This window comes from Chamaea fasciata, unplaced genomic scaffold, assembly GCF_029207755.1.
Source record: "Chamaea fasciata isolate MVZ Bird 193981 ecotype frontalis unplaced genomic scaffold, bChaFas1.0.hap1 SCAF_4, whole genome shotgun sequence".
NCBI lineage: Eukaryota > Metazoa > Chordata > Aves > Passeriformes > Sylviidae > Chamaea > Chamaea fasciata.
In genome coordinates this window covers 63489399-63514842 of record NW_027094089.1, presented here as the reverse complement: position 1 = coordinate 63514842, position 25444 = coordinate 63489399, and the positions used below count along the sequence as shown (strand labels likewise).

General features: G+C 39.3%; 1 protein-coding gene across 6 annotated transcripts in view; it reads right to left on the bottom strand.

Moving 5' to 3' along the window:
- The window catches only part of PRUNE2 (prune homolog 2 with BCH domain), a 132407-nt gene that overhangs the window by 31010 nt on the left and 75953 nt on the right, over nt 1-25444 (bottom strand). For 5 of the 6 annotated variants that reach the window (XM_066181794.1, XM_066181793.1, XM_066181795.1 and 2 more), the window contains 2 exons: nt 18782-25304; nt 17536-18334 (listed from right to left, as the gene is read on the bottom strand). In XM_066181794.1, the coding sequence (XP_066037891.1) occupies nt 17536-18334; nt 18782-25304 (7322 nt within the window). Of the gene's footprint in view, nt 1-9470; nt 9585-17535; nt 18335-18781; nt 25305-25444 lie in introns of those variants that run through there. The other variant, XM_066181798.1, reaches the window with a different exon arrangement.

Here is a 25444-nt window from a genome sequence, read left to right as displayed (position 1 = left end):
CATTAAAGATTCCTTGCCAGACATATATACCTTAGGTTCAGTGAAAGTTCTTACTTTTCATATGCCACAGTCAATATTTCAGTTATAAATTAATGGGCAATACAGGCATATTTAAAATCATATTTAAATGTCTGTGATATTGTGTTCCAACATATGGCCTCAGAACTGCTGTCAGTAAGACGATAAGGAGGATATAGAAGAAGATTGTTTTCTGCAGACACAGCTTCAAATTTTCTGATGGATTTTGAGAGCATGTTATGCTGAGCAGTTCAGCACTTTGCAGAGTAATTTCTGGCTGTGCAGACCTTCTCAAGAGACCTCAGTAGGAATGCTAGTGATGGAAGTCAGACTCCAGAAACTTTAAAATAGGCAACTACTCCCTCTTCCTTTCCCGCAGACTACTTAACATGCTTTCAAAATTCTGGCTTATAAAAGTCCTTGCCTTGCCATAAGGGTGCAGCTTATAACAAGGATGATGTGGACAAAAAATACTTAAGAAAGATAGAAAGCCCATTCTATGCAGGTATGATTTACTGGACTGATAAAAAGGGATCTTGGAACAGAGGTCAAAGTCAATCAAGGTTTTTTGTGTCATAAATTACTTCTTTTATGTTGTACACAGACCAGTCATTTAAGGATCAGCTGCACTAGGAATCAAGTTACTGATTATTTGCTCTGATATTCAGGTCTATGATCTTGTTCAGAAGCAGCTGGACCCCCCCCCTGCCCCCCATTTCTCAAAGGTGGATTAGAGACAGATACCAAATTCATATGAAAGAAGGACAGGGTGGAGGCTGAAGTAGTTTCCTTGCTCTTATTTTTGGTTCAGACATTCTTATAGCTCAATAAATTAATAAGCTTTAAATAATTCTTAATGCCCTCTCAAATCAGTATTTCTCAAAATTGAAGTTATCCTTCTTGACTCTTCTAGGTACAGCAGCATCCTGCTATTTTGGAAAGAGCAGCTTTGAATATTCACAGCAATATGTCATAGTCCCTATGGGCTGTGCTGCCTCACCCTTGTGTCATCTGTGATCTATCACCAGATTCCCAAGTTGCTCTGCAGCTATTACATATCAAAAAGTTAATTTCTTCAGTCTAAGACAAGATATGCTTCCAATGCACTGCTCTGAATAAATACCTACAACGTGTAAAAGAGATCAACATTAATCCAGTTCTGACTCTCACCACAATTTATTCACCAGCTGCACTTCAAAAGGTATACATTTTCCCATTTTCTTTACTCATCATTTTTAATCTGAAGTGGAGCTCACAACTGCCAGGCACTTTTCCTGGACAGATAAATCATGCTTCCTCCATGCCGTTCCCTCTACATAAAGAAATGATTTTATTCTTAAATTTTTACAAGATGTCTTAAGTGTTTTTATAAAGTTTCAAAACACAGTAAGTCAAAGAAACAACATGGATGAAATCACCTCTGTGCATATTAATATGTGCTTGGTTTGGATACTAAATGTGAAGAGGGGAGAAAAAGTGCAGTTGGAAAGGTTATTCAGAGCCTAGACATTTAGGCCTTTTTCATCTTCTCAAATTCCATACATTATGCAGGTATGCCCTGGTTTTGGATGGAGTAAGAGTCCTGCTGATAACCCACTTTCTCACTACTGCACAGTGAAAAACTGAGCTGATTTGAGGAAGAATGCATGAAGTAAAATTTTGAGTACAAAAACAAGTAAGGGAACTTAAACTCATTGAGTTACTTTCGCAGCACACAGGCAGCACGAAGTCCTCCTTCGAACCCCTTCGGTCCCCACCCTGTGACACCACCCTTATGCAAACACTGAGCCCAGGAAAATAGAAAGGAGAGCTTGACGGATTGGATATCAGAGTATTTTCCTTGGAAGTTATGAAAAAGCCCTTGGCATTTATCCAGTAATGCCGGTCCACTGACTCTCAGCACAACTCTTTTTGAAAGTGCCTCAGCATTAAGGAGGGTTAAGTGTTTTGCCAGTATCTTGTGTAAACCCATCTTCAGCCTGCCTGATGGGTTTCACATCATTTTGATCACCCCACCTGGAAGATGTCTAACTTCTTTCAGACAAAATAAGAATTCCTCCTTACTCAGAAGCAATTAAAAGCCTTAGAAGAACCTAAAGCAACCATTCAAACACACCACAAACTGCAATTTACATCAAGGATGAGTTTACACAAAATGTTTTCTTAACTGTTTCATTCCGCTTCAGCTTACAGTTACAGAAACGCACATAAATTTAGAGCTAAATATGTTACCAAAACCACAACTTACAAGGAGTGTTTTGCTATCATCCATCTCTGTAGCTACTTGTAATGGTTTAAGCTGGGTTGGCAACTAAGCATCTCACAGGCAGTCACCCACTTCTCCCCACCCCAATGGGATGGGGTGGAGAATACAAAGTTAGACTTGGGGGTTCAGTGAGGAACAATACAAATGCCCAGCACCCACCAAACCATGCCAAACTCCATCCCTGAGCCATGATCGGTCCCCCCCTTGCCAGGTAATGCCCCAGATTACACACCAGGCAGGATGTTCCATGATCAGCTTGGGTCATCTATTCCAGCTATGCTTCCTCCTGGCTTCCTGTGCACCTACTTGCTCGCAGGGCATGAGACACCAAAACTGTCCTTGACTTAGGGTAAGCATTACTCAGCAGCAACTAAACATCAGTGTGTTAGCAACATTGTTCTCGTACTGAACCAAAATCACAGCACTGTACCAGCTGAGAAAAAACGGACTCTACATCAGTCAAAACTGGGACACTACTCCAACATCCACCTCACATCATATAAAAGAATACCAAAACCTATTCTGTTATCACAATTAAACATCTGACATATAATTTCATTTTTAGAAAAGTAACTGTTTTGCTGTTTTACATTTATATCTAAACAGCACATCTTTTCCTTTCTTTCATAGGGCTCCACACTTGTGGCTGGTAATTTCTGTGCCATTTCTGTTCAGAAAAAAAATTACAGGTTTATAGACCAATGCTACAACAGCATTTTTTAGAAGAACAGCATATCTCTACTTTCTACTTTTACTACTTGGTGTGCTCAGAGAAGAAAGTCAGACTGTTCATCATCTTCCAGCTGTAGATGTAACTCCATGAACTGTTATAACTGGGATGCATTATTTCCGAGACCTTTAACGCTACTGGACTAATAAGAAATCCTAATGTAATCCATATGTGTTTAGTTTTGAAGCCTACTGTCCAGGTTACATAGGTAGAAATGTTCTGCAACGTCAGAGAAATGCTGGACGTACTTCAGTATCAACTGTGTCTACAGCCAAAAGGAGATGCTTTAGGAAATGAAGAGTTGATATATGAATTTCAGAAGTAACACCTGACAAAACGATAGGCTTTGCTGTGAAGAGACTTTGATGAAAATACACAGGAAGGAACAGAGTAAGAAAGCAAGAACATTAGTCCCCAAAAGCCCAAATGGACCGTGCACTAAGAGATGAAGAAACCCATTAGCAAATGTATCCACAAAACCCCAAATTACTTCCTATAACTAGTCCCCTGCTACAAAACTTCTAGACAATAAACAAGAATTTATGCAGATACCTATTCAGAGATAAAAGAGACTGCAGTGTGACTTTTTTAGGTTCAGCAGAATTAATGATCCCTAAACTGTAGAAGAGTATGCAACAAATCAAAGTGACATACAGTGTGCAAGATTTAGTCAGCAGCAGTCAGAGATTATGCTTCAGCTCCATCCACATACCAAGAGAATTAGTGTATTAGAAGGAATGCACTCCAGGATATCTGAGACTATAAAAAAGTAATTACTTTTACTCACAGCTGTGTAAAATAATTATACTGTATACAGGTGACTTGTAAAAATGGATTAATTTTATAACCTCCTGAATTTGGCAACTATTTGTTAGAAATTAACAGTGTTTCTATTGCTATTTATTTTGTAGCTCTTAATCGCAAATTAGTTTAGGAAAAATCTATAGACTGAGCACTGTAATTTATGCATAGCATAAGACTTTTATTCCCACATCTGAAAAGAAAAAAACCATGGTGATTTGTTTGAGCCAAAAGGTTTGTTAATCAAACATCTGTCCAAATGCTAACTCATCATTGTCATACTACTTGCTACATAGTAGATGACATGCTTATAATCCTATTTTACAGAAAAATACATCACTTAGGAAAACCACAGAACAAGCCATTGCTAAATACTAGCAAAAATCAAAACTTCCGTCTTTTTAATACTTCAGTTTTCATGAGCTGACATTTTGCTCTATTTTCAGCACTGGAGTTGAATCAAAAAGTTAGGCATGACAATAAGAGGTAATATTCTTTCTGTGGTAAAAGCCTGTATTGCAGCCACAAATTTGAAAATATGTTAAAATTCTCACTTAGAGTCATCGAATATTTTTTAACCATTCTTTATTAAAGCATTTCCTAGTCTCCAATCAAACTGATTTTTTAGTGCCTATTAATCTACCCATCTTTTTCCTTGTCCCTGTTTTTAAACTTAAACTACAAGCCTCATTTTATTCCAGGGAAGCCAGTCATAGTAGTAGGCGTATCAGCTTAAAGACTGTTGAAAAACAAAAGCTGCTATTCTTAAGCATATGCTGCTGCTTTCACTGCTGCTAGGCAGCCACATGCTGCCTGTCCTGACCCATTGCCAGCTCCCCCCCTGTGTCACAGCACAAGAGAAGCAGGCAAAGCCATGGAAGGATGCAGAGAGACATGCAGGGACAAATGCAAGTAAACAGGGATAATGGATTTCACTAGGCTATTTCATCAACCTTATGCACAAACCTATGGATGAGGAAGGCCTATGGAAGAGACCCAGGGCTCCAGCCTTCTTCAATTACACGTGACTTCCAGCCACATGAAATAAAAATGCACCTTAATATAAAATGAGGGAAACTGAAGTCGCAAACCTGGATGTCTTGCCCAAATGGGGACTTAGAAACGAAAGCCAGACGGATGCTGCCAGCAGCAGACCCCAGAGTCTCCAAAACCTTGTAACAACTTCATGGCAGGGACAGGAGACAATTCTTTAGGGTGGCACTTTCATGCATCCATATTATAGCACTGTCTTCAACTTCTTACAGTGTAGGACCTGCTAGGTTTCTAATATTTCCATTTTAATAATAGTCTCTCAAGACAATATTCTGTGTGCAAAAGCAGGGAGAGAGTAAGAAATTATAAGGCAGAAGCAACGTATCATGTACAATCCATTTCTTTGCACAGCATTACCCCTGTATCCCACCACATGGTTTTGCCCTAAGAGCAGGTGCTGTTCTCTGTTCTCTAACCCTAACCCTAACCTAGATCAATGCTCCTTAATCTTTACTGAGACAACGGAAAATCATCAGAATTAACAACACAGAGTTGGGGAGCTTATGTGATGGGTGCTCCACCATCAATATTGAAAGAGCACAAGGTCTGGCAATAATCTGTGTAGGTTCAAAGCAGTATTAGCATTTAAAAAGCACATTTCTGATCTCTTAATAGATGTTGTTAGTATTCTACAGATAATATTTCACATATCTAGATGATCTGCTAATCAATAACCACTGTTGAATAAATATTAAAAATGCAACATGGCAACTGCAGAAGAGAAAGTGGAAATTAAATCAATCTGGTTCAAAAGATCCATAAGTATAATCTGAAAATACATTATCTTTTTAAATTATATTTTTAAAATTTATGAAAACGCCAGGAATCTGATTCCCACTTTCCACTCTCATTGAATGATTAATGATTCCCTGTGAAAACTTAATTTTAGTTTTTCTAACTTTTAAACCAGTTTCTCTTCCTGAATGTGTGGCTCATAGTGACCATTTTCCTGCCATACTGTGCTGTCAGGACCAACCACCAGAATATCTGAAGCTCCAAATGATGTAACTGGCATGTGAGAAGCACTTGAAAAAGCAGGGTGCACCTTCTACTCAGTGCAGCCATCTGCATGTTCAGGAAGTGTGCTAATAATTTGAGAGTAGTTAACAGGGGAGATGTTACAGGATCAGAAGCCAAAAAACTTTTAGAGTTTTAACTTTTAAACCCTATTGGACTTGTCTATTCTCCACTAGACTTGTGGGAAATCCCCTCCAACTATTACAATCTATACCGTATAAAACATTTGTTTCCAAATTAAAACACGCTAAAATGCCTCAGACTGCTCTTAAGCAAAATTCATAACCATGAATTTTGAAACTGAGCTAGTACCTGAACTTCACCGGCTATTTCTCTTTACCACTTGCGTTTTCTGTAATATTGGCAACTTCTTGCATTGCTTAATGGACTTGTTTCTCTGTGTGTATGGATGATGACATGCAGAGCGATGATGGTACTTATTACCATCCAAAAATATGCTGGAACGAAATGCTTTAACAAAGCATCTTATAACACGTCAAGTATGTCTTGCCCACATGAAGACTTTTAGAGCTGCTAATTGGAAGAACGCACTTAACATCAAGATGTACAGATTTTCTTATTCCAAGTTCAGCTTTTGGACAATATGTTGACAGATAGGAAAAGACACATGGCAACTTTTTTTTTTAATAATGTATGACTTCTGTCTTTTCCTCCCCTCATACTGCTTTTCTTTGGTCCTATTTGTCATCTCATTCCCTATCTTCAGAATACTTCTATTTCTTCAATACCTTAAATACTGCGAAATTCTTTGTTTTCTCACATCTCTGTCACTGTACTATGTCTACCTTCCTCCCTTTTCCATGTTACTGTATCAATGATTTTACAGCTTGGAGTATTCAATATAATTATAATTTAGATTTGTAGCTGACCTACTACAAACTTAGAAATAACAGCTACATTTTCCCTGTTTTGGCTATGACCTAAAGAAAAGGCTCTAAAAAGGTGTTAGTGTCAAACTTTAGTCTCTCTTAAAGCTGCAGTTGTTGGAGATGTAATAAACATCCCCCTACAAAGTAGGGGAATTTAAGTGACAACGCAGAATGTGGAGTGGAAACTTTAACCAGAAAATAAAAATGGAAATATCCTATTGGGTGTAAATTGGTAACTGAAATTAATTGTCATCCATACTGGGAAATCATCAGCTTGGGAAAAACACAGGAAAAGTCCCAAACATGAGCCAGTGAAGATTCCTAATCAGGACACATAAGCTCTACTGAAGCAGTAAAACTGGAAAACATGCTGTCCCGCAGCTTGCTTGCACTGGCAAGAGGCTTTAGGAGCAGGAAAGACTGTTAGACCCTGCAGCTGGCAGGTCTAAAAGGCACATGCAGAGAGAGATGGGAGATGCAGAAAGCCACCGGTTATCATCAGAAGCAGAACTGTCACTGAGTTGGAAGTGCCATAGAAGCAGCAGGAAGATAAAAACCAACCCAAGTGTGGGAAAGATGAGTAATGTCAGTCATAGCAAAAATGCTGTGACAGAGTCAGAGTGACAGGAAATGCCAGGCTGAGGAAGTAATTTTCAGGAAAGAAGTGAGAAAATGGGGCTCCTCCTTCCTCCACATGGCACTCCTCACATATTACAGCTAGGGAAATACATGGGCAAGGGTAGCTATATGCTCTACTTTCAACAAGCGGGCAATGGTGCATCCTGCTGGGCTACTGCCCAGCAGATAGCTCTTTAGAATCTGCTGCCAGTGTGTAGGACACAGTTGGGTTTCATCTGTTAGCCTAAAATAAAGTCCCATCTGCTGCTGTCTGTTTTTCATAGGTGCAATGGCCATTGATAAAACCACAAACTACAAGATAGATACTAAGAACTAATAATGAGTTAATTCTTCAAATCCTGTAACAGCTAAACCACTTCCTTCAATGTCCAAAGGAAAAACCAAGCAGATAAACTATGAAAACTGTGAAGCAACTGGAATGTCACTCCCACCTTCCTTTGCCTCATTTGTTGTTGCAGTAGCACTGTCATTTTATGGCTATTTACGCAGGATGCGACAGGAAGTGCCTCCAGTCCTGAAGACACAACAGCAATTAAAAAAAAAAAGCCTTATCAATATTCTACTTTGCTTTCAAAATCATATTCTCACCTACACATTGTTTCTTACTAAGTTTGCAAGTTGCAACTTTGGCCAAACAAACATCGAAGCTTTAGGATGGCTTTTCTTTCCTATGCCTTCTCCTGCAGATGTATTACTAGCTGTAAATAACACTGCTCTCCTATTACTGCTGAATACTATACAGAGGTGCCACAAAACTGCAACAGACTGCTTGTAGCAGGATCTAAGTTTTTTAAGAAGTAAATGTATGCAAAAACTAGATTTGTCTTGTAACTACGTAAATTTCCTACTGTCCAGATTTATGCAAGGCCAAATAAAAAAAGAGACTCATCAAGGCCAGGAAAGAAAAGGCTATTTTAGATCTTTCTAAACCCCTACCCCACCTGAGGTATCAGTGAAGAGCGTGGCTGGCAATGAAAGAATGAACATGGCAGCCCTGGAAAAAAAAAATGTTTGGCAGGGTAAGGACTGGTGTGCATTGTTCCCTGCTCTGACCTCCACAGTTGTTTTAATGCCTCCTGATAGTGCTGCTAGAGCTGTGTGCATCCTCCCTTTCTCAAAACCACTCTGCTTTCCAAGTAAATAAAGAGAAATCCAGAAATTACATCTCTGCCTTCCCCTCCTTCCCTTCTCCAGCACCCTGAGAATAATTCTGGCTAAATGTACCAAACAAGCATGCATACATTTCCTTGCAGTGTTGCTCTAAGCAGATAATATTTTTACATTCTGTGTATTTCAATGCCTCCTGTATAACCCTACCATCCCTATCATTTATGGGCTTACCATACTTGGAACTGAAGAATATTTTCATTCCTCCATCACAGACAGAAAAGCAAGTAACTGAATGAGCTGAATCAAGCTCCTATAATTAAATTTTTTTTAAAAAATACTGTCTGCACAAACCAACTTTAGCAGTAATTGAATCTCTTACCACTGAGATTATTGCTGCATCCTTCATCAGTCAACCTTCAAAAATTACATATACTGTTCACTGCAACATTTTAAGAGGACATTGCAACACAGTCAAAAATCATATGTTTCAGCTGATAGGAAAAAAAAGCCTGAAACTAAAATGCCAAGTAGCCCACAATAAGAGCTGTCACAAACAGTCAAGCTACCAGTAATTAAGCACTTTTAAAAGTAAGCTATATGCTGGCAATGCCCTTTCATGCCTTTTTGCCCACTGTATCCTCAGAGCCAGGCAAAAAAGCTGAAAATAATCCATCATATTAGGTGACTGTGAAGTTTTGTTTCCTAATTATAAATATCATGCCTTTGCTCAGATATAAGAAATCCTTCTGAACTGATGTAAGCCTCTCTCATAAAGAGCTGCAACAGAATTAAAATACAGCTGCCCTGTTTTCAGTAATGAGGTCCTGAGTGCTTTGCATCACACTGACTAACATTTACCCTTTTTCTGTCTGAAGTAACTGCAGTAAGGAGCCGTTAACCAGAAAATCTTCTGCACATCTGCCGCTCGGAGAAAAGAGACGCTTACCTTCTGAAGACTTGAAACGGCTTTTCTACTGCCAAAATCGTAAAGATGCTTCACTGCTGCACTTCAGCATCCCTCGTTCTGTAGCAGTTTACTAGGAATACAGATCCTCCACCATTTTCTTGTCACGTGGGTAGTGGTACTGCTAAATAAGGGTGATCACCTGTCTTCACACTGCTGCCTGTGTGAACCAGCAGCTACTGGGCTTTGGTTACAGGCACACTTAAACAAATGCAGAGCTGTGTTTCAGCCGTGAAAATTACGATTCTTTTTCACAGTCCCTGTGGAGCTTCATCGGAGCATCACCGAACTTTGATGCAGCAAGTCAGTCGGCAGTAGCAAAAAGGCTCCCTGCTGCTTCATTTCACTGCCTGAGGAAAGCTTATGCTGAGATTGCATGACAAAGTTCCTATGGATTCAGCCTATCTCGGCCCTCATTTCTGTTTGCATCGATGGCTATAGAGCACGTGCACATTCAAACACGGTTTGCATATTTTTTTCAGTTTGCAATTTAGCAATGGGAATGCAGGTACAAATTTAAACAAAACACCAAAACAACAACAACCACGAGTTCAGAAGGCAGATTCTGAAACACAAACTATGTGCAGCAGGAAGCAATGCCCACAGTCCAAGGTCCTGGTTGTGTTTCTTAGGGAAAGAAAGGATACCTCGTCCCAGGCAGTGCAGTCTCTCAGTCCCCTTTTATAAAAGTCTGTTGTGAGTAGGGTCCCTAAAAAATCCAGGTTCCTTTCCAAATGCAAAACAGCTTCCAATCCTAATCCCTACAGCTAGGCAACAGACCCTAGGACAGCCTAACCTTCATCTGGTTTCTCCCTTCACACTGCACAGATCCTCCTGGAAAACAATGAGATCTGGAGAAAGCTCTCACATCAGACTGCTTAGCCATGAACAGTCAAAACCAAGCAAAAGCCTAAACCCCTCTTGTCTTTTCAGTACAGCTCCATGCACAGCTACAGCACAGTGTAAATCACAATTCAGTGGCTCCCACCTTGTTCTTCATTATATTAGTAATCCTACAGAGAAAGTGGTCATTAGCTGCTACACATGTCCTAGTCAGTCCCATTTTAAAGCAAAACAGATAAACACAAAGCATTTCAAGAAATTGAAAAATCATCACTGATATGAAAATACACTTCTAAAGAGGACAGTGCTGCAGACACATCATCTCTGATGTTTCTGTCACCTAGCTGTACGTAAAATTTCCAGTGATGGGGATGTTTCTAGCACTTTTTCAACTGGCCAAGATTTAATTAATTTAAAATGAAAAGTCCATAAACCCAGTAACTATGGACCCAAAAGTCCATAATACCCAAATTTCCTGTATTCAGGAAATAAAGCTATAAAGTATTTATGTACAATAGAAGTCATTAGTAGCAAGATCACGGTGAAGCTGAGAAATTATTAATGTGGCAGAAAACAAGGTCTTAAATTTTCCATGTGCCGAGTCCCATAGAAAATTTTTGAGATTTTAGGATGCTGTTGAGGAAACTTCCCTGTCTGACCATCCACAAGGCACTCTGGCAGTCACACTCACAGCACCTGAGCTGGGACCCCACACTCACACGGTCAGATCAGGTTTCCTTACTGGTGCAACCCCACGCTTCCCATAGCATTGTCCCAATCTTTAAAATAATCTAATCATGGCGCAACAACAAAAGAACAGCTTGAGCTTGGTGTCTCTGAAGAATGACCCGAACACAGGAAACTCTGGGCTTTTATACCCTCACAGTCCTTGTATGCAAAAGTCTCGGGGTCATCCAGCAGTCATAAGTCCCTGCTGTGTCTTTCAGTGTCCAGTGACCTGCTGGCACAACATTTCCCCATGGCCTTCATAGTGCAAAGGCCAGAATCAGTTCATGGACCTCTTAACAGATGCTCTACTGGGACCACTGGGGCTCACTGCTAAAGTCAGGTCTGTGTCAACAGGGTTAAACTTGCAAAGCTCATTAGCACTTTAGGCTGAAGTCCCTTGTCATTGACCACATTGATTGGAATATATTATATCATTAATTAGCTCAGAAAACAATGGTTCCCTCAATAGCAGGGGATTTTTTCATTTATCCACTAAACCATACTAAAACAGTCCAGGTCCTCTTGGTTTAAGAAAGTGGCTCTATCAGGCCAATCTCACAATTTAATTAAAATTTCAGTACCATTAGTAAATAATAGTACGTTGGGGGTTTTTTTCCATTTTTGCGTTGTTTTTCAGTCACTGAAGCACTGTTCTTTTCTTCTTAAAAGATTTTTATAAAGGTCTTGGTTTTGCCATGTAAATATTAAAGCTTTTTTTTACAAAAATGAGATCATCAGGACCTTCCTACAAGCAACCTTCTCAGCTGTTGCTCCTTTACTCACATGTTTGGTTTTAACCTTTGAAGCATGGTTCTTGTGTTAAGTCAAATGTCATGCTTTGTGCTGCCAAGTGGGAGACCTAAGTCCAATTCCCATTTCAAGTCCATAGTTTTGTAGTTCAGCAGGAGCTGGAAGCATAACTGAAGCAGCATGCCTGGTCCCCAGAGTGCCTGGAATTGCTTTCCAGTGGATCCGGCCAATTAATAAACAATCCTGACAGAAGTGAAAGATGGCAGCCCCACAGGTTTCCAAGGGAATAAAGGAAATAGGTTTCCAAAAGGAAGTAAATGTTACTTTATTTTTTCCTACAACAGATTTTTAACCCTTTAAGCATCCTATATATAGCACCCTGTTTTGCCCATAAAAGAATAAGGCAAACCTGAGATCCCTAACTCACTGCCTTATTTTAGCTTTGGGATGACAGAAGAGACATTTTGAGAAAGTATTTCACTTTTGGTCACTGGAGTCAATGTGAACTTTTTCCTGGGTTCAAGTCTGTCGGTATTTCATTTCAGTACTGGGCATTGATATTGACTTGAATGATTAATAGCTTTGTGATTTACTGGTATTTGGCTAAGTCACAGAGACAGCAGAGCGTTCTCAGAATTCTTATTAATCTTGTAACAGTCACTTATTTTTTAAATTAAATTTAATTATCTTTTTTCACTGGCAAGCACAGGGAAATGTGATGAAAGTTGACTTTTCTATTCACACTGGTTTGCTTCCTGTACCGGGCAATTTTAAAAGCCAGCAGTACAGTAGTGGTCACAGAGGGGTACTTCGGACAGAGGCAGTGCAAGAACTCTCTTTTAGAAAACATCATTATACATGTGAGCAGAAAAGAATCATTCCCGTTACTTTGTGAAAATGCTGTCAGAAAGATAAACAAAGCTTTCTTTTGAAGTCTGATTCTAGTAGGTTGAATACAGTGTGGTACCTCTTCAAAGGAAATTGTCTTCTGCTCAGTTTTACCACCAGTTTTCTAAGCTCTCCCCCAAACCTTCCAAATATCTCTGTTCTTATTTCTACTTGTACCTCAAGTCAATACATCATTTCATAGTATTTTTTTCAGCTCTTTCTAACTCTTCCTAATAAGGAAAAGGATAATACTTCCCTACAACGAAGGTAAAAGCAAGAATTATCTGGTATACACAGCCACTAAAATACTCTGAGAAATGTGCTGGGTAAAAACTAGCATAGCTATCTGCAGTGTTCTCCCTCTGCCTCCTCGTTGAAATAAGTCAGACAAGACTCCGTTTTTTCAAGCAGGAAATGCCCCTCTTTATTGTACAGGTCATATTTTAGAGGATTATCAGAAGGTGCTCTGTTAGATTTGGTTACCAATACAGTCATACTTGGTTCATTGGTTGGTACACAGTATTTTGCGTATCTATCAAACTTCTGTATTTTTAATTAGTTTACATACTTCTTCTACTGATTCTCATGGGACAGATCCCTTGTTATTGCAGGTGCACTTGTTTTTCACCCAGGAATAGTTTGCTGTACTAACGAACTTCTCATTCTCAACACAGTTTTGACTGGCAACTTGCAACCTATTGCTACCTGCTTAGCTAAAGTAGCAGGGCCTAATCCATATGTTATAAGACCTTCCTTTTCTAACCTATTTTACCTGTCTACCTCCTGACCAATTAATCATCACCGACCTTCATTCAGCTCTGTAAGACAAGCCACCTTCCATGAAGAAGAAAATTACCTCCTGTCTTCATAAATTTTACTACTGGCATACCTCCAGTCAGCAGTAGCAAAATATGTTATCCTGCCCACCCAACATGCTGTATAAAAAGCTGCTTTCTTTCTGGAAAGACTGACATTAACAATGTGCTATCAAATCTTTTTGTACTTTTTTAAGACCCAAAAGAAGCTCTAGGTTTTGTTACTTTTGCTGTTTTTGTATTTCTGAGACAAGCTTATGTCTTTTCTCCAGTGTTTCAATACTAATAAGCATCCTTTTTCTTCACTCCCTGCTGAAGTTTTTCCTTGCAGAAATAAAACAGGAGAGAATGGAAGAACTTTACCACTAGCCATTGACTTCTTTAAAACAGCTTTGAGAGTTGTTAGGTTTGACATTAGAATGAAGGGGGTAGTGACTAGCAGACATTAAGATTTTAAGGCATTTCCTTGTTCTACTTTTTGTTTATGCTTTCTGTTTCAAAATCTGAATTCCCTCTTCTATGTAACAGCCAATTTTATTAGAAAAAGTGGCAGACGGATGCTGGGTGAAAGCAGAAAACAGTGTGAACTGCAGCCTTCACTGACCCTTACTCCACTACAAAAGGAACCTACTTCAGCACAGTACAAGTAGGAACTTTCCCAACCCCACCAACCCCTAAACAGGGGCATATGGATATAAAAGGGATTAGAAGACATTTACTAAGTGCCTTCATAAACTTTGGGCTACTAATTCAGCTGTTCATTGGCTGGGTTTGAGTTTGAATACAAATGATAAGTTTCTTTATTTTTCAAAGATAATAGAACCACAGAATGGTTTGGGTTGGAAGGGACCTCAAAGATCACCTGGTTCCAACCCATTTGACAGGGGAAGGGACACTTACCACTACATCAGGTTGCTCAGAACCCCATCCAGCCTGGCTCTGAACACTTCCAAGGATGTTAACTTACAGTAACTTCACGGCTATTCTGGGCAACCTGTTCCAGTGCTTCATCACCCTCACACTAAAGAGTTTCTTTACATCCTCCTTTGATGCAAATCTTTGGCAGACTCAGAGCCTGACGACTAGCACCATCAGGTGCCTTGCAGAAATTGTACTGCAATAATCAGGAAAGTCTTAGTTTCTTCTCTTACGTGATGACACCACTGTTTATTCACTAACCTCCCATAGGCTGGCAGCTCTGCTGCACTGCATCATTTTAAACTTTGTTGGCCTTGAAGGGCAGTTAATTTCAGACTAAAAAATCAAAAACTGCATACTGAGTTTTGTTTTAAGAAGGATCTTGTGTTTTTAAAAGTGTCAATTAAATACACTAAGAAAGCATTTCTAATTACACACTTCAACCATGTCAGTTGCTAGTTTTTCAGCTGTTTATGTAAGAACTTACATGAAATAGGTGTATCATCTATAAATAATGATTCCTGTATGTGCTTCATCATAGTATTTTTTTTGGTGTGTTTTCTTTGGTTTTCAAAGGAATCAAGGGCTCTGTGAGCATGCTGTGGGCATGCACAGGGATGCATATGTCTGTTCTCCTAGGACGCCTGAAGTCTTTATCCAACTGCTTATTACAAGTCTTTATCTTACTGCTTATAGGCTTATTACAATTTTATTGAATATCAACTACCAAGCAGAGGGGAAACTGAGCGGAAAACCACACCACAAAAGCAATCTCTATTACATACAAAATCCTCATGGAAGAGGATTAATCACTTTTAATAACATTAATGCTGGCAGAAACTTCCATTAAAGTTTACAACTTACTAAGAAAAAAATCTAACAAGAAAATTTAAACCCAAAGCAAAGCAGATTTTACTGGTTCCATGCTCTTACAATTAATTGTTAATGTGGAGGCTGAATAAGTTCCTTACTTCGCTTCTCTGGGCATCAGTATCTGTAGTATAAATGGCCACTGCTACTAACTAAAAAGACATTTAGTATTAAACAACTTCTAAGTGAGATAAGAAAAAAGACTAAACTAGAAGGTACAGGGACCATATATATTCTATATCAAGAATTATTTTATCTTTTTCTTGCAGGATGCATCATATCCCATCATGCCTTTAAATTTTTACTGAAAACACAAGCACATTAACCCAGTCCAGTTTTGGATTTTAATGTGGGAATTAGCCTAAGCAAATACACTAAGTTCTAAAAATAAGGAATGTACTGCATGCAAAACTCCAGTGTCATCTACTGGGGAGTAGTACTTCAGGATTTGCTGGACTTCCTAAAAAACAGTAGAGCTTTTCTCAAAGTGGATCTAACAATTAACAGCAATAAGATGTTAACCTCTCCCTATAAATCCATGGCCACAAGAATGTTTTTTCTAGTACCAGTCTAAGTTCAAAAATCAGATTTTCTTCCTGAGGTGTCTAACTAAGAATCTTACTGCATCAAAATAATCTCAAGTCCAAAACATGTTGGTTTATTTACAAATCCCTCTAAATTAGATACCTAGAGTTTTCTTTTCCCCTCTAAAAACATCATGGGAACCTAAGCATGACAAGTCAAACCCCTAGGATGTTGCCTGCATGTAACTAATCAGCATGACTGAGACTGGGTCAGCATCTGCCTGTTTTTTAATTTAAAATGCTTTACGGGAAACAGAGGAAATAACAGACGATTTCTTCATGCCAGATTTGCAAGCCTGCTACTAGCCAGCACCCCATAACAACTCTTCCTGTTTCCTGTCCCACTCATTACTGATTGTGAGCAGAACTGGTAAGCATTTTGTGATTCTAAGATTATTTTTTTTTACTAGAAATGCACGATTTGTCAAAAAAGTATCTTTATTAATTGAAATTAGTTGTTTTTAATGAATTCCCAGTGAAACCCTTCAGAGGTAACACTGGAAAATGGCTTCCAGGGTTAACAAACAAAGCACCTCCAAGTCAAAGGACATCTAGTTTTCCTAGATTTGCAGATCTTAAGCCATGCTTCCACACAACAACATGGATGCAAAACAGCTGCTTGGAAATTTTGCTTGTTTGGCTCCTCCAATACTTCTCTTCTATAGGAAATTTCAAAATTTCTACTTTTCCTTCTGGAATGGAATTTAGAAGCCTAGAGGATTAGGTGCAATAGAAATACTGTGCCAACCCACCATACTTTTGCTAGTTTCAAGGTCAAACACTCAATATTTGGTTTACTTCAGACTCTACAGATCTGATGAGTGCTCATCTTCTGCTAACACTTCTGAAGATTTTCCTCTCTCTTGACGGCAACAAGCTGTTTGCAAAGGAAGAGAGGTCAACAAGAGAAGCAACCTCTCCAATACACTACAGTAAATGAAGTCAGGTGGGCCACACCTCACTCCATCTGATGACACAGCAGAGAGTCACTTGGCAGCAGCAATACTGCCAGCACAGAGGCTGCATGTCCACCCAAAGACAGGTCCACACATACCCATTCAACCTGCTTCAATTGCCAGTTCAATTCAAACAGTCAGAAATTCTCCTCTGATCTGAATACAGCTTGAAAATAATCACAAAGACCACAACTTTCCTTCATGCTTTTCTGTCCTCTTAGAAGCAGCATGTTTTTCTGACTCTAGGCCTTGACTCCTTCCTTTCTTCCTTCTCAGCAGTTTTGCATTGGGCAGAGATAGTACTTCACCTCATTCCCTCCATAACCTTATCACGTACTGGCAATATCATCAGTACCTGCCTTGGGCCTGTATTCCCTGCCCACATCTGTTTCAGATTTAAAGGTAGGTAATACAATCAGTGAGACTTCACAAAAGGAAGACAGATTTACTCTTGCAAGAAAGTGACCTTCAAACCAATTGCAAAACAACCCTAATTTGGCTCATATCAAACAATGAAGAACCAAGAATCTGTTTACAGAAATGGAGAAATACACTGATAGTTTAATAATATAAACACATCGCGTACTTCAGACTTGAAAGTTTTGCCATGTATTCATAATGGCATGCATCTCAAAAACATAGGTAACAAATGAACAGAAGACTTTCGAAAGAAAATAGGTTGATTTTTACTTACCCTGATTTTTTATTCAATTCTCTGTCACTGTTGAGAAGAACCGTTTCCTCCTTCATTTCATTTTCTGTTGCTACATTATTCCCAAGTCTCTGCTGAGAATTTGCTTCCCATGTACTATCACCACCAATTACCTGCAACTCTGATGTTCCTGCAATGCCCAAACTCACATTCTCAGCAGTCAGGCCATCTGAAGGAGAACAGCTTTCATGTTCAAAAGATTTCTGAAGGGGAGTTTCTAACTGAAATTCTGTCCAAGTGTCAAGAATCAATTTCTGTGCTACAAGAGATGCCTGTTCTTCACCAGGATGTCCGGACCCTGATTTTAGCATCTCTGCCTTGGCAGAAATTTCTTCAGGTGATATATCACTTACTTCATTTTGGCCCAATATAATCCAACCCTCATCCTGCCCACAGCTTTCCTGTGATTTCCTTTCACCATCCAGCTTTTGAGGCACAGCAGAAGAACTTGTCTCTTCTAAGTGAACAGCATCCCATCCAGTCCCACAAACATGATCTTTGGTTTCATTTGAAATGGAGACTGGCTGAAAGGTATCGAAGGAGCCTGGTGAAAAGCCTTCATGGGATTCTTGAAATGCAAAATTAATTTTTCTTCTTTCAAGGGTATCATTTCCTGCAGGTGTATTTTCTTCCTCAGTAACAAGGATGTAATCCATCTCCACAGAAGCTGGGACCGCCTGCATCCTCACATCTTCATTACTCTCTGTACTTTCCGATTCAGGGCTCTTAGGGGAATTTCTTGGCTTTTCCTCCCTACAAAGTAGGGAGTCAGTGACAGCTTCTAAAAGAACAGGAGAAAAGAAATTCTAATTTTTGAATTACTGATTTAGTCACCATAATATGCTTTAATCACTACTGTGTGATAAAGCTCTTTTCAGTTTGCTTTGCTCTGTTAATGTTTACTTGAATTTTATAACATCATCACTATCATCATCGTTAAAGGTTATACATTAACACGGCAATCATCCCAAAGGCACAAACAATTCAGTGTCCTATAGGCTAGCCCCTGTACAAACAACAGAAAATATATTCCTACTTTACTGTTTAGAAGCTTTAGATCTGTCTGAGTGATACTAGAGCTCTTTCCACAATACATGTTCTGTACATTAGGGAGACACACAACTCCACACTTCACTCAAACCCTTCTCCTCATTAAGCAGAAATACTCCAGAGACACTTCCCCCTTTCTCCGTCCTATGTATTTGTCCTGGAAAGCAGATTTTCTTACCATCACATGATCTTCTATCTCCACCTGGTGGTGAGTCGGGATCGGTTGTTTCCGCTTCAGATTTTCCTGTCAGAAAATCAGAATCTGGTGGAGTTACTTCAGACATGGAGAGTGATGGTACTGAGGAGAGATTTTCCTTAGGACACTCTGTGGATGTTTCAGACACCTTATCTTCGGTAATTAGGATGCCCCCTGCACCTTCCGGAGGAGCTGGCAGTGGTAATCGTTTTTCCAAAGAAACACTGTCATAAAACGGCTGCTGTAACAAAAGCTCACCGTTTGCATACTCTCTGCTGCCAGAGGGCTCAGCATCAAAAGATGCAGGGGATGGTGGAGTACTCACTGCTGGTGATTGGTCATAGAGTATTTCCTTAAACACAGGAACGTAATATTCAACTACAACTTCATATTCTTTTGTTGTGTCATCAAACAGTTGATTATTTGAATCAGATTCATCACCTTCATTACCGTCAGGTAGAAGGGATTTGGGAAAGAGTGTCTGTTCATGCTTAGACTTCCTTTCTTCTGCCTCACTGCCTAGCAGTGTCAGTGTGTCCATTCTATCACATGTGCCTGCCAGGACATTAGTCACTGCAGGGTTCCTGATACTACGTTCCATCCCTGCGTCAAATTCATCCACATATTCTTCTGACCTATCCAGCTCAATACCAGTTACTGCTGTATGTTCAGTATCAGAATATTCAGTATCAGAATATTTTACAACTTCACCCAAGGCACTGATTTCTCTTAAGCTTTGTTCTTCCTTAGGCTGATTGAAATCCATGGGAAGCACATGCATTTGAGAGGTCACTATTTGAGCTGTATCAGCTGATGCTCCTTGATGGCTTGCATGAGCAAAACTTTCATGGAACGTGTCTTTCGGATCTAAGGATGTCACTTCTATAACTTCACTAGCAATTTCACTTGACTCAACAGGGTAAAAAACCACCTCATTTTCTATACTGTATTCTTCAGGAACTGCAGATTCAGGAGGCTCCTGAGGATTAGAAGAGATAAGCTGATTGAATTCATTGGCCTTTACTGGTTCATAGTCCTGGGAGCTAACATTTTCAGAGTGCAGCTCCACCTTCTGCATTACTAATTGACCCTTTGAATCACGATCTGCCTCTTCATTCATATTTGATCTTGTATGGATTGGCTGACTGTCTTTGTCTTCACGCTCCACTGCAACCTGAGAAGATGGGATAGAGGCATGCTTAACTCCATATTCCTGGCACACATCAGGACTGCTTGATGACTCTGAACCACTGTCTTGGTCACAGTGACTTAAAATATCAGGATTTTCACCATCTGATTTCAAAGTGACAGTCTGCTCAGCCTTAGTCCACAGGTCAGGTTCCACTGAAAATTGCTGATTACTTCCTTGTGTGTTATCCTGTAAAATATCAGGGATAAGTGCAGTCTGGGGAACTAAAATATTCCACTCTGGACTTGACTTTTCTGCCATTTCAAAAGGTAAGTCTTGTACAATGAAAGCACCTGGCATGGAGTTGTGCATTTCGACTCTTTCACAGGTGTCCTCTCGTCCTTGAGGTGTGAGACGTGCATTTCCCTCACTGTCTTTTGGTAGATCCAGCACAGTGATTTCTTCAACTGCTGTATTTGGTATAGGTTGTTTGTCATCTGAAAAAGAGTTCTGTGGAGTCAGTTGATTTTCCTCATCTGTAGAAAACAACTGCTCTATTAATTCTCTTTCTTCTTTATCCAATATGAAAGAATCAAATTGTTTTAACTGTAAAGTGTCTTCACTTATCTGACCATCAGAACAATTGATAGAATGTACTAGTCTTTCGTTTTCTTTTTCATCAGAGTACAGGGGGGCAGGCAGAATTTCATCATTACCTGTATCAGTGAAATGAGCTTCTGCTAGTTCTTCATCTTGTGAAGGGGAACCATAGGAGGCCTCTTTACTATTTCCTAACAGACTTATTACAGAGTGACTTGAAACAGAACACTGATCTTCCAATTGCTTTTCTTCACAAGGCTGTGAACTCCACCATTCTGAACTGTTACCTAGAAAATCAGGTGTTCCTACTGCGGATTTTGGATTAGCTCTTGAATCTGCTTCCAGTGACATAGTCCACCCATCTACAGCTTTTGACAAATGCTCTTCTTTATCACCACCAGCAGCAAAAGTCGATGTAGGATTTACACACATTTGATACAAATATGAGTCTTTCCCACTATCTGTTTTTTCATTGAAAACACTCACTTGAGTTCTTTTGTCAAGTGTTTTACAATGGCCTGTAGTAGATTGAGTAATCTTATTATGATCAGTAAAGTCAACAATCACATCCTCCTGCAATACCTTTCTGGCTTCAATTGTTTCAGAACTTTCACTGAAGTTGCTTACCAGGACCTTCTCTCCCACCTTAGTTTTTGCACCTAAACTGTCTTCATTAGCTTCAGGACTTGTTACATTGGACTGAACACAACCCTCTCCATTTTCAGCTCCTTTGTGTTGTTTGTTTTCACACACTGAATCTTCATGAATCTCTTCTGGACATGTCTCTGAATTCTCTGAATCCTCGTTTATATCAGGACTTGATAAAGAAGATACAGTATCGTCATCTACATGAGCATTCCAAAAATCTAAGCTTTTAGGAACTTTGTTCTCTTTGCTGCTTGTTTCAAATCCTTCTTCATATTTATTCCCAAATTCCTGCTTTTTAGAAGAATCTTCAAGATTTTTATTATTTTTAATCTCCCACATATCCCTGCTTCTTTCATGATGACTAGCAACTGGAAGGTCTCCCCACACATTCACAGATGCATCACTTAAGTCAGGACTTGTTCCACTTGAGTGTGTATAATCATTTATTGAATTACTCCACACATTATCTTCTTCCAAATAGCTTTTGATCTGTGTATCTTTTAAAAGGCTGCTTGTGGTATTTGCTATTTCAAGGACTTCGCTTGCCTCGGGACTTGTTCCAGGAGATTGCCAATCTTGACATTGCTGTGAATCCCAAGTCGTTTGGGGAAAACTGTCATTAAGCACTGCAAATGGCTCTCCACAAAGATTATTAGCAGGTTCTAAATTTTCAGAGTTTTCATTTCTCCCAGAACCTATTTCAAATGAAAACGAATCTTCCACCACAGACATGTATGTAGTATCAGGAACACTAACAATTCCAGTGGGATTTTTCTTAAACTCATCTGTGAAAGGATTTTCACTGGTCCTCATCAGTTCTGAGCTATTTTTAAAAGATACTAACTCAGAATTACAAATGTCTGGACGGCTAGGAGCCACTTCATGTAAGTGTTCTTGCCCTTCTCCCAGAGGTTGTTGAGGTTTATCCATTGAAGGAATTGATGTGGCTTGGCCACAACCATTCTTTTCAGAGTCACTCCAGACACCTGAGCTTCCAGGCATTTTAGAATAATTATTTTCAGGATTATCACTACCCTTATCAGAACCTGTAGAAATATCTTCCATCTTGCGACTTGTTGCATTCTCTGTCACTGTGGTCTCTTTTTCAGCTCTCCCAGAAAGCAGCTGTGAAGTTTCACTATAAGTGCAATTTTGTGGTAAGAGGTCATCAAATAACTCATAATCTCTGCCTCCTTCAGAAAAAATTGAAGAGTCTAAACTATTCTGCAACACATCTTTTCTCTCTTCCTGACTAATTGGATTGCTTTGATTGGAAAATGACACATTCTCTGTGATTAATATTTCCAAACTACCACTATATCTCATTTTTTCTGGGGAGGTGGCAACTTCAGCTGGCTGCTTTTCTTCCAAATCTGTTTTACCTGAAGATTCATTGCCCTCTCGCACTGGTCTGTTAAAAATGTCATTAATCATCTGCTGTCCACTTGTCACATGCGTTCTCTTACATTCTTTTCCTTCCTTAGAGATGACAATAGCATTCTCCCAGCCTTCCTCATGATCCTGCTCACTCTGTAAACCCCCCAAGTTCAGCTGGTCCACTGATTCCTGACAATTCAGCTCTTCATCAATACCAGCGGTGTTTTGTGCTGCATCCTTACTAAGTATCTCACTCCCTAAGTCACACATTTTCAGATCCAAACCATTCTCATTTTCTGAAGTTGGCATAGAGGTGTTTGTGTCTTCTACAGAAACACTGCCCACTGTTTCTGCATTGTCAACTGCTCTCTGTCTAGTATTTAATTCATTCTGTGATGGTGATAAGTCATTCACTGTTTGATTATATGCCAGTATTACTCTTCTGCTTTCAGATACAGGAAAGTTATTTTGACTGGTACATGTTTCAGTTGAAAAACATAAATCAGTTGTTTGTTCTGAATCAAGAAAAGGTTTAGCAGAGGCAGAAGGAACTGGAATTTCAGAATTTCTTTTTTTAATTTGGGTGATGTTATTTAGGGGAGTGTTCCACATATCTGTATTTCTAGTATCTGAAAAAGGCACACTGTTAGGAGATAATGGTTCCTTACTTGATTTCTCAAGTACTTCTGACTCAGCCAAATTTGTGTTTATGAATTTACCAGTAACTGTTTCTTCATCAAAATCCTTGTCCTCATTTTCTCTTTCGTCTTCCGCATATGTAGGTGATAAGTATGAATCAGATGTTGAATAATTGGTGTCTGGTGGAGAAATAACTAAATCTTCCGCTATATTTGAGGAACTAAGGTCCGAGGTTTTGTATAAGAAGGTATCCTCCCATGGCACCACTATTTCTGTTACTTTTTTTCTGATGTTTTTATCATACATGTTCCAGGTATCTATGTTTTCAAATTGTTTTGGTCTATCTTTCGGATCACCAAACACAGTTTTTTCCCCCGTGTTCAGCTTGGAATTATTTTGCATATTGTTGAAAACAAAATTTGTATTTTCAGATTTTCCATGGTCTTCCATTGAAGAATATCTTCCTTTATCCCACACTTCTGGATTTTCAATCTCATTGTCCACTGTGGTTTCTGAGGAATCTGATAAACCAGTTTTTGATATGACCCATTCCTCAGGAATGTTCACTGATTTTAATTCTCTATCTAGTTTGGGCATGTTCCATACATTTTCTGAGGATCCACCAGCATTTCCTTCATCAAATTCGGCCCAGATTTTGTAAGAATCTCCAGCTAGCTGGCTCCCTTTTCCTTCACCACTACACCATGCATCCGACATCACAGGTGTTGGCTGGCTGACCTTCCACAGGTCTGCAAAGCTCTCCACTTCTTGCTTTGTCTCATCTAAAGAAGCAGTTTGCAAACATGAATGTTCAGTGTTTATCACTTGATTCTCATGGTTCCAATTATCTTGTTTAAACTGATTATCCCACAGACCTTCTTTCATATATTCCATTTGCTTTGGCTGTTTTTGGAGGAACACAGAATCTGAAGCTCTTCTATCAGTATGTTCTCGTAGCAAGGGACTTTCTTTAGAATCTTTCCATAAGACAGGGCTCTGAAATACAGATTCCTGCTCACTTGAACTCCATGCATCAGCATTTCTGGAATCTAGGTCAAAGCCATCCCACCAGCTCCCAAATCTAACACGAGACTGAGAGTAATTTGTGCCATCTATTTCATTAATTTTTTTTATGACATCTTGTGCGAAAATTAAAGGCTGTCCATTATCTAATGGTGAAGTATCTACAAGACTATTCATAGGAGTTGGAGGAATTCTTGAATCAGCAGACTTCAACATTTCTGGCGAAGAAGAATCACCTTCAACTGAATCAATCAAACTTGAAGTTTTCTCACACACTTCTCCTGGATTCTCATCAAATTCAGCCAGATTGTCCTCCTCATTTTTTGCTGTAAGCAAGTGAGTCGAATACTTTACTGTATCATTTTCTAATAGGTTTGCCTCATCAAGTTTTTTCTTTAGAGTGAGTTGACGCCCTTCTGACATATCACTATTGAGAAAATAGTCATCTGCTGGGGAACAATCAACAGAGCGAGAAGATGACTCAGATGGAGCTTTAACCATGGGTGCTAGATCAAAATTGAAAAGATCGAAATTACCGCTGTTGTTTCCTGACTGAGACTTTTGTTCTTCAGATATTGCTCCTTCAGGAATAGGGCTGTAGGAATCAAAGCCAGGCAGAAGGCTGTGATGTGAAGCAGCACCTTCTGCAACAGGGCTGTCATCACTAAGAAAAACAGAACTCTCCTTGGAAGATCGACTGCTTCTAATGGTAGCCAAGCCACTGTCTGGACTCACAAGGTCTACATTAACATCAATGTGGGCTGGCACAGACCCATTTAAATCTTGAGGATTTTCTATAAAATTGGCAGAACTGGGCTGTGGTTCTACATCAGAACCATATAACTCCATAATACCAGAAGATCCTTGTGAAAGTGGAGCACTTCCAGCAACAGCTTCAGTAGAAGACGTTCTACTGTTTGATACAATTTCCGGTTGCCTTCTATTTATAACTTCCTTAATTAGAAGAAAAATTTGATCACAGGTCACCGAAGAATTTTCTTGATGATAAATAAGAATTTGGTCACATTCACATTCTAGAGGATCCAACTCCAAACAAGGATTCTGACATTCTTCTAATTCACAGCAGATCTGTTGAGAAACAGGATATTTCAGAAGACACTACAGTCACAGATATCAGGCACATTTTGACTACTTCATCATGTAATACAGCATACCTATCTCTTCCTATTAACCTATAGCTTGGCCACTGTAGCATCCTTATTATGATC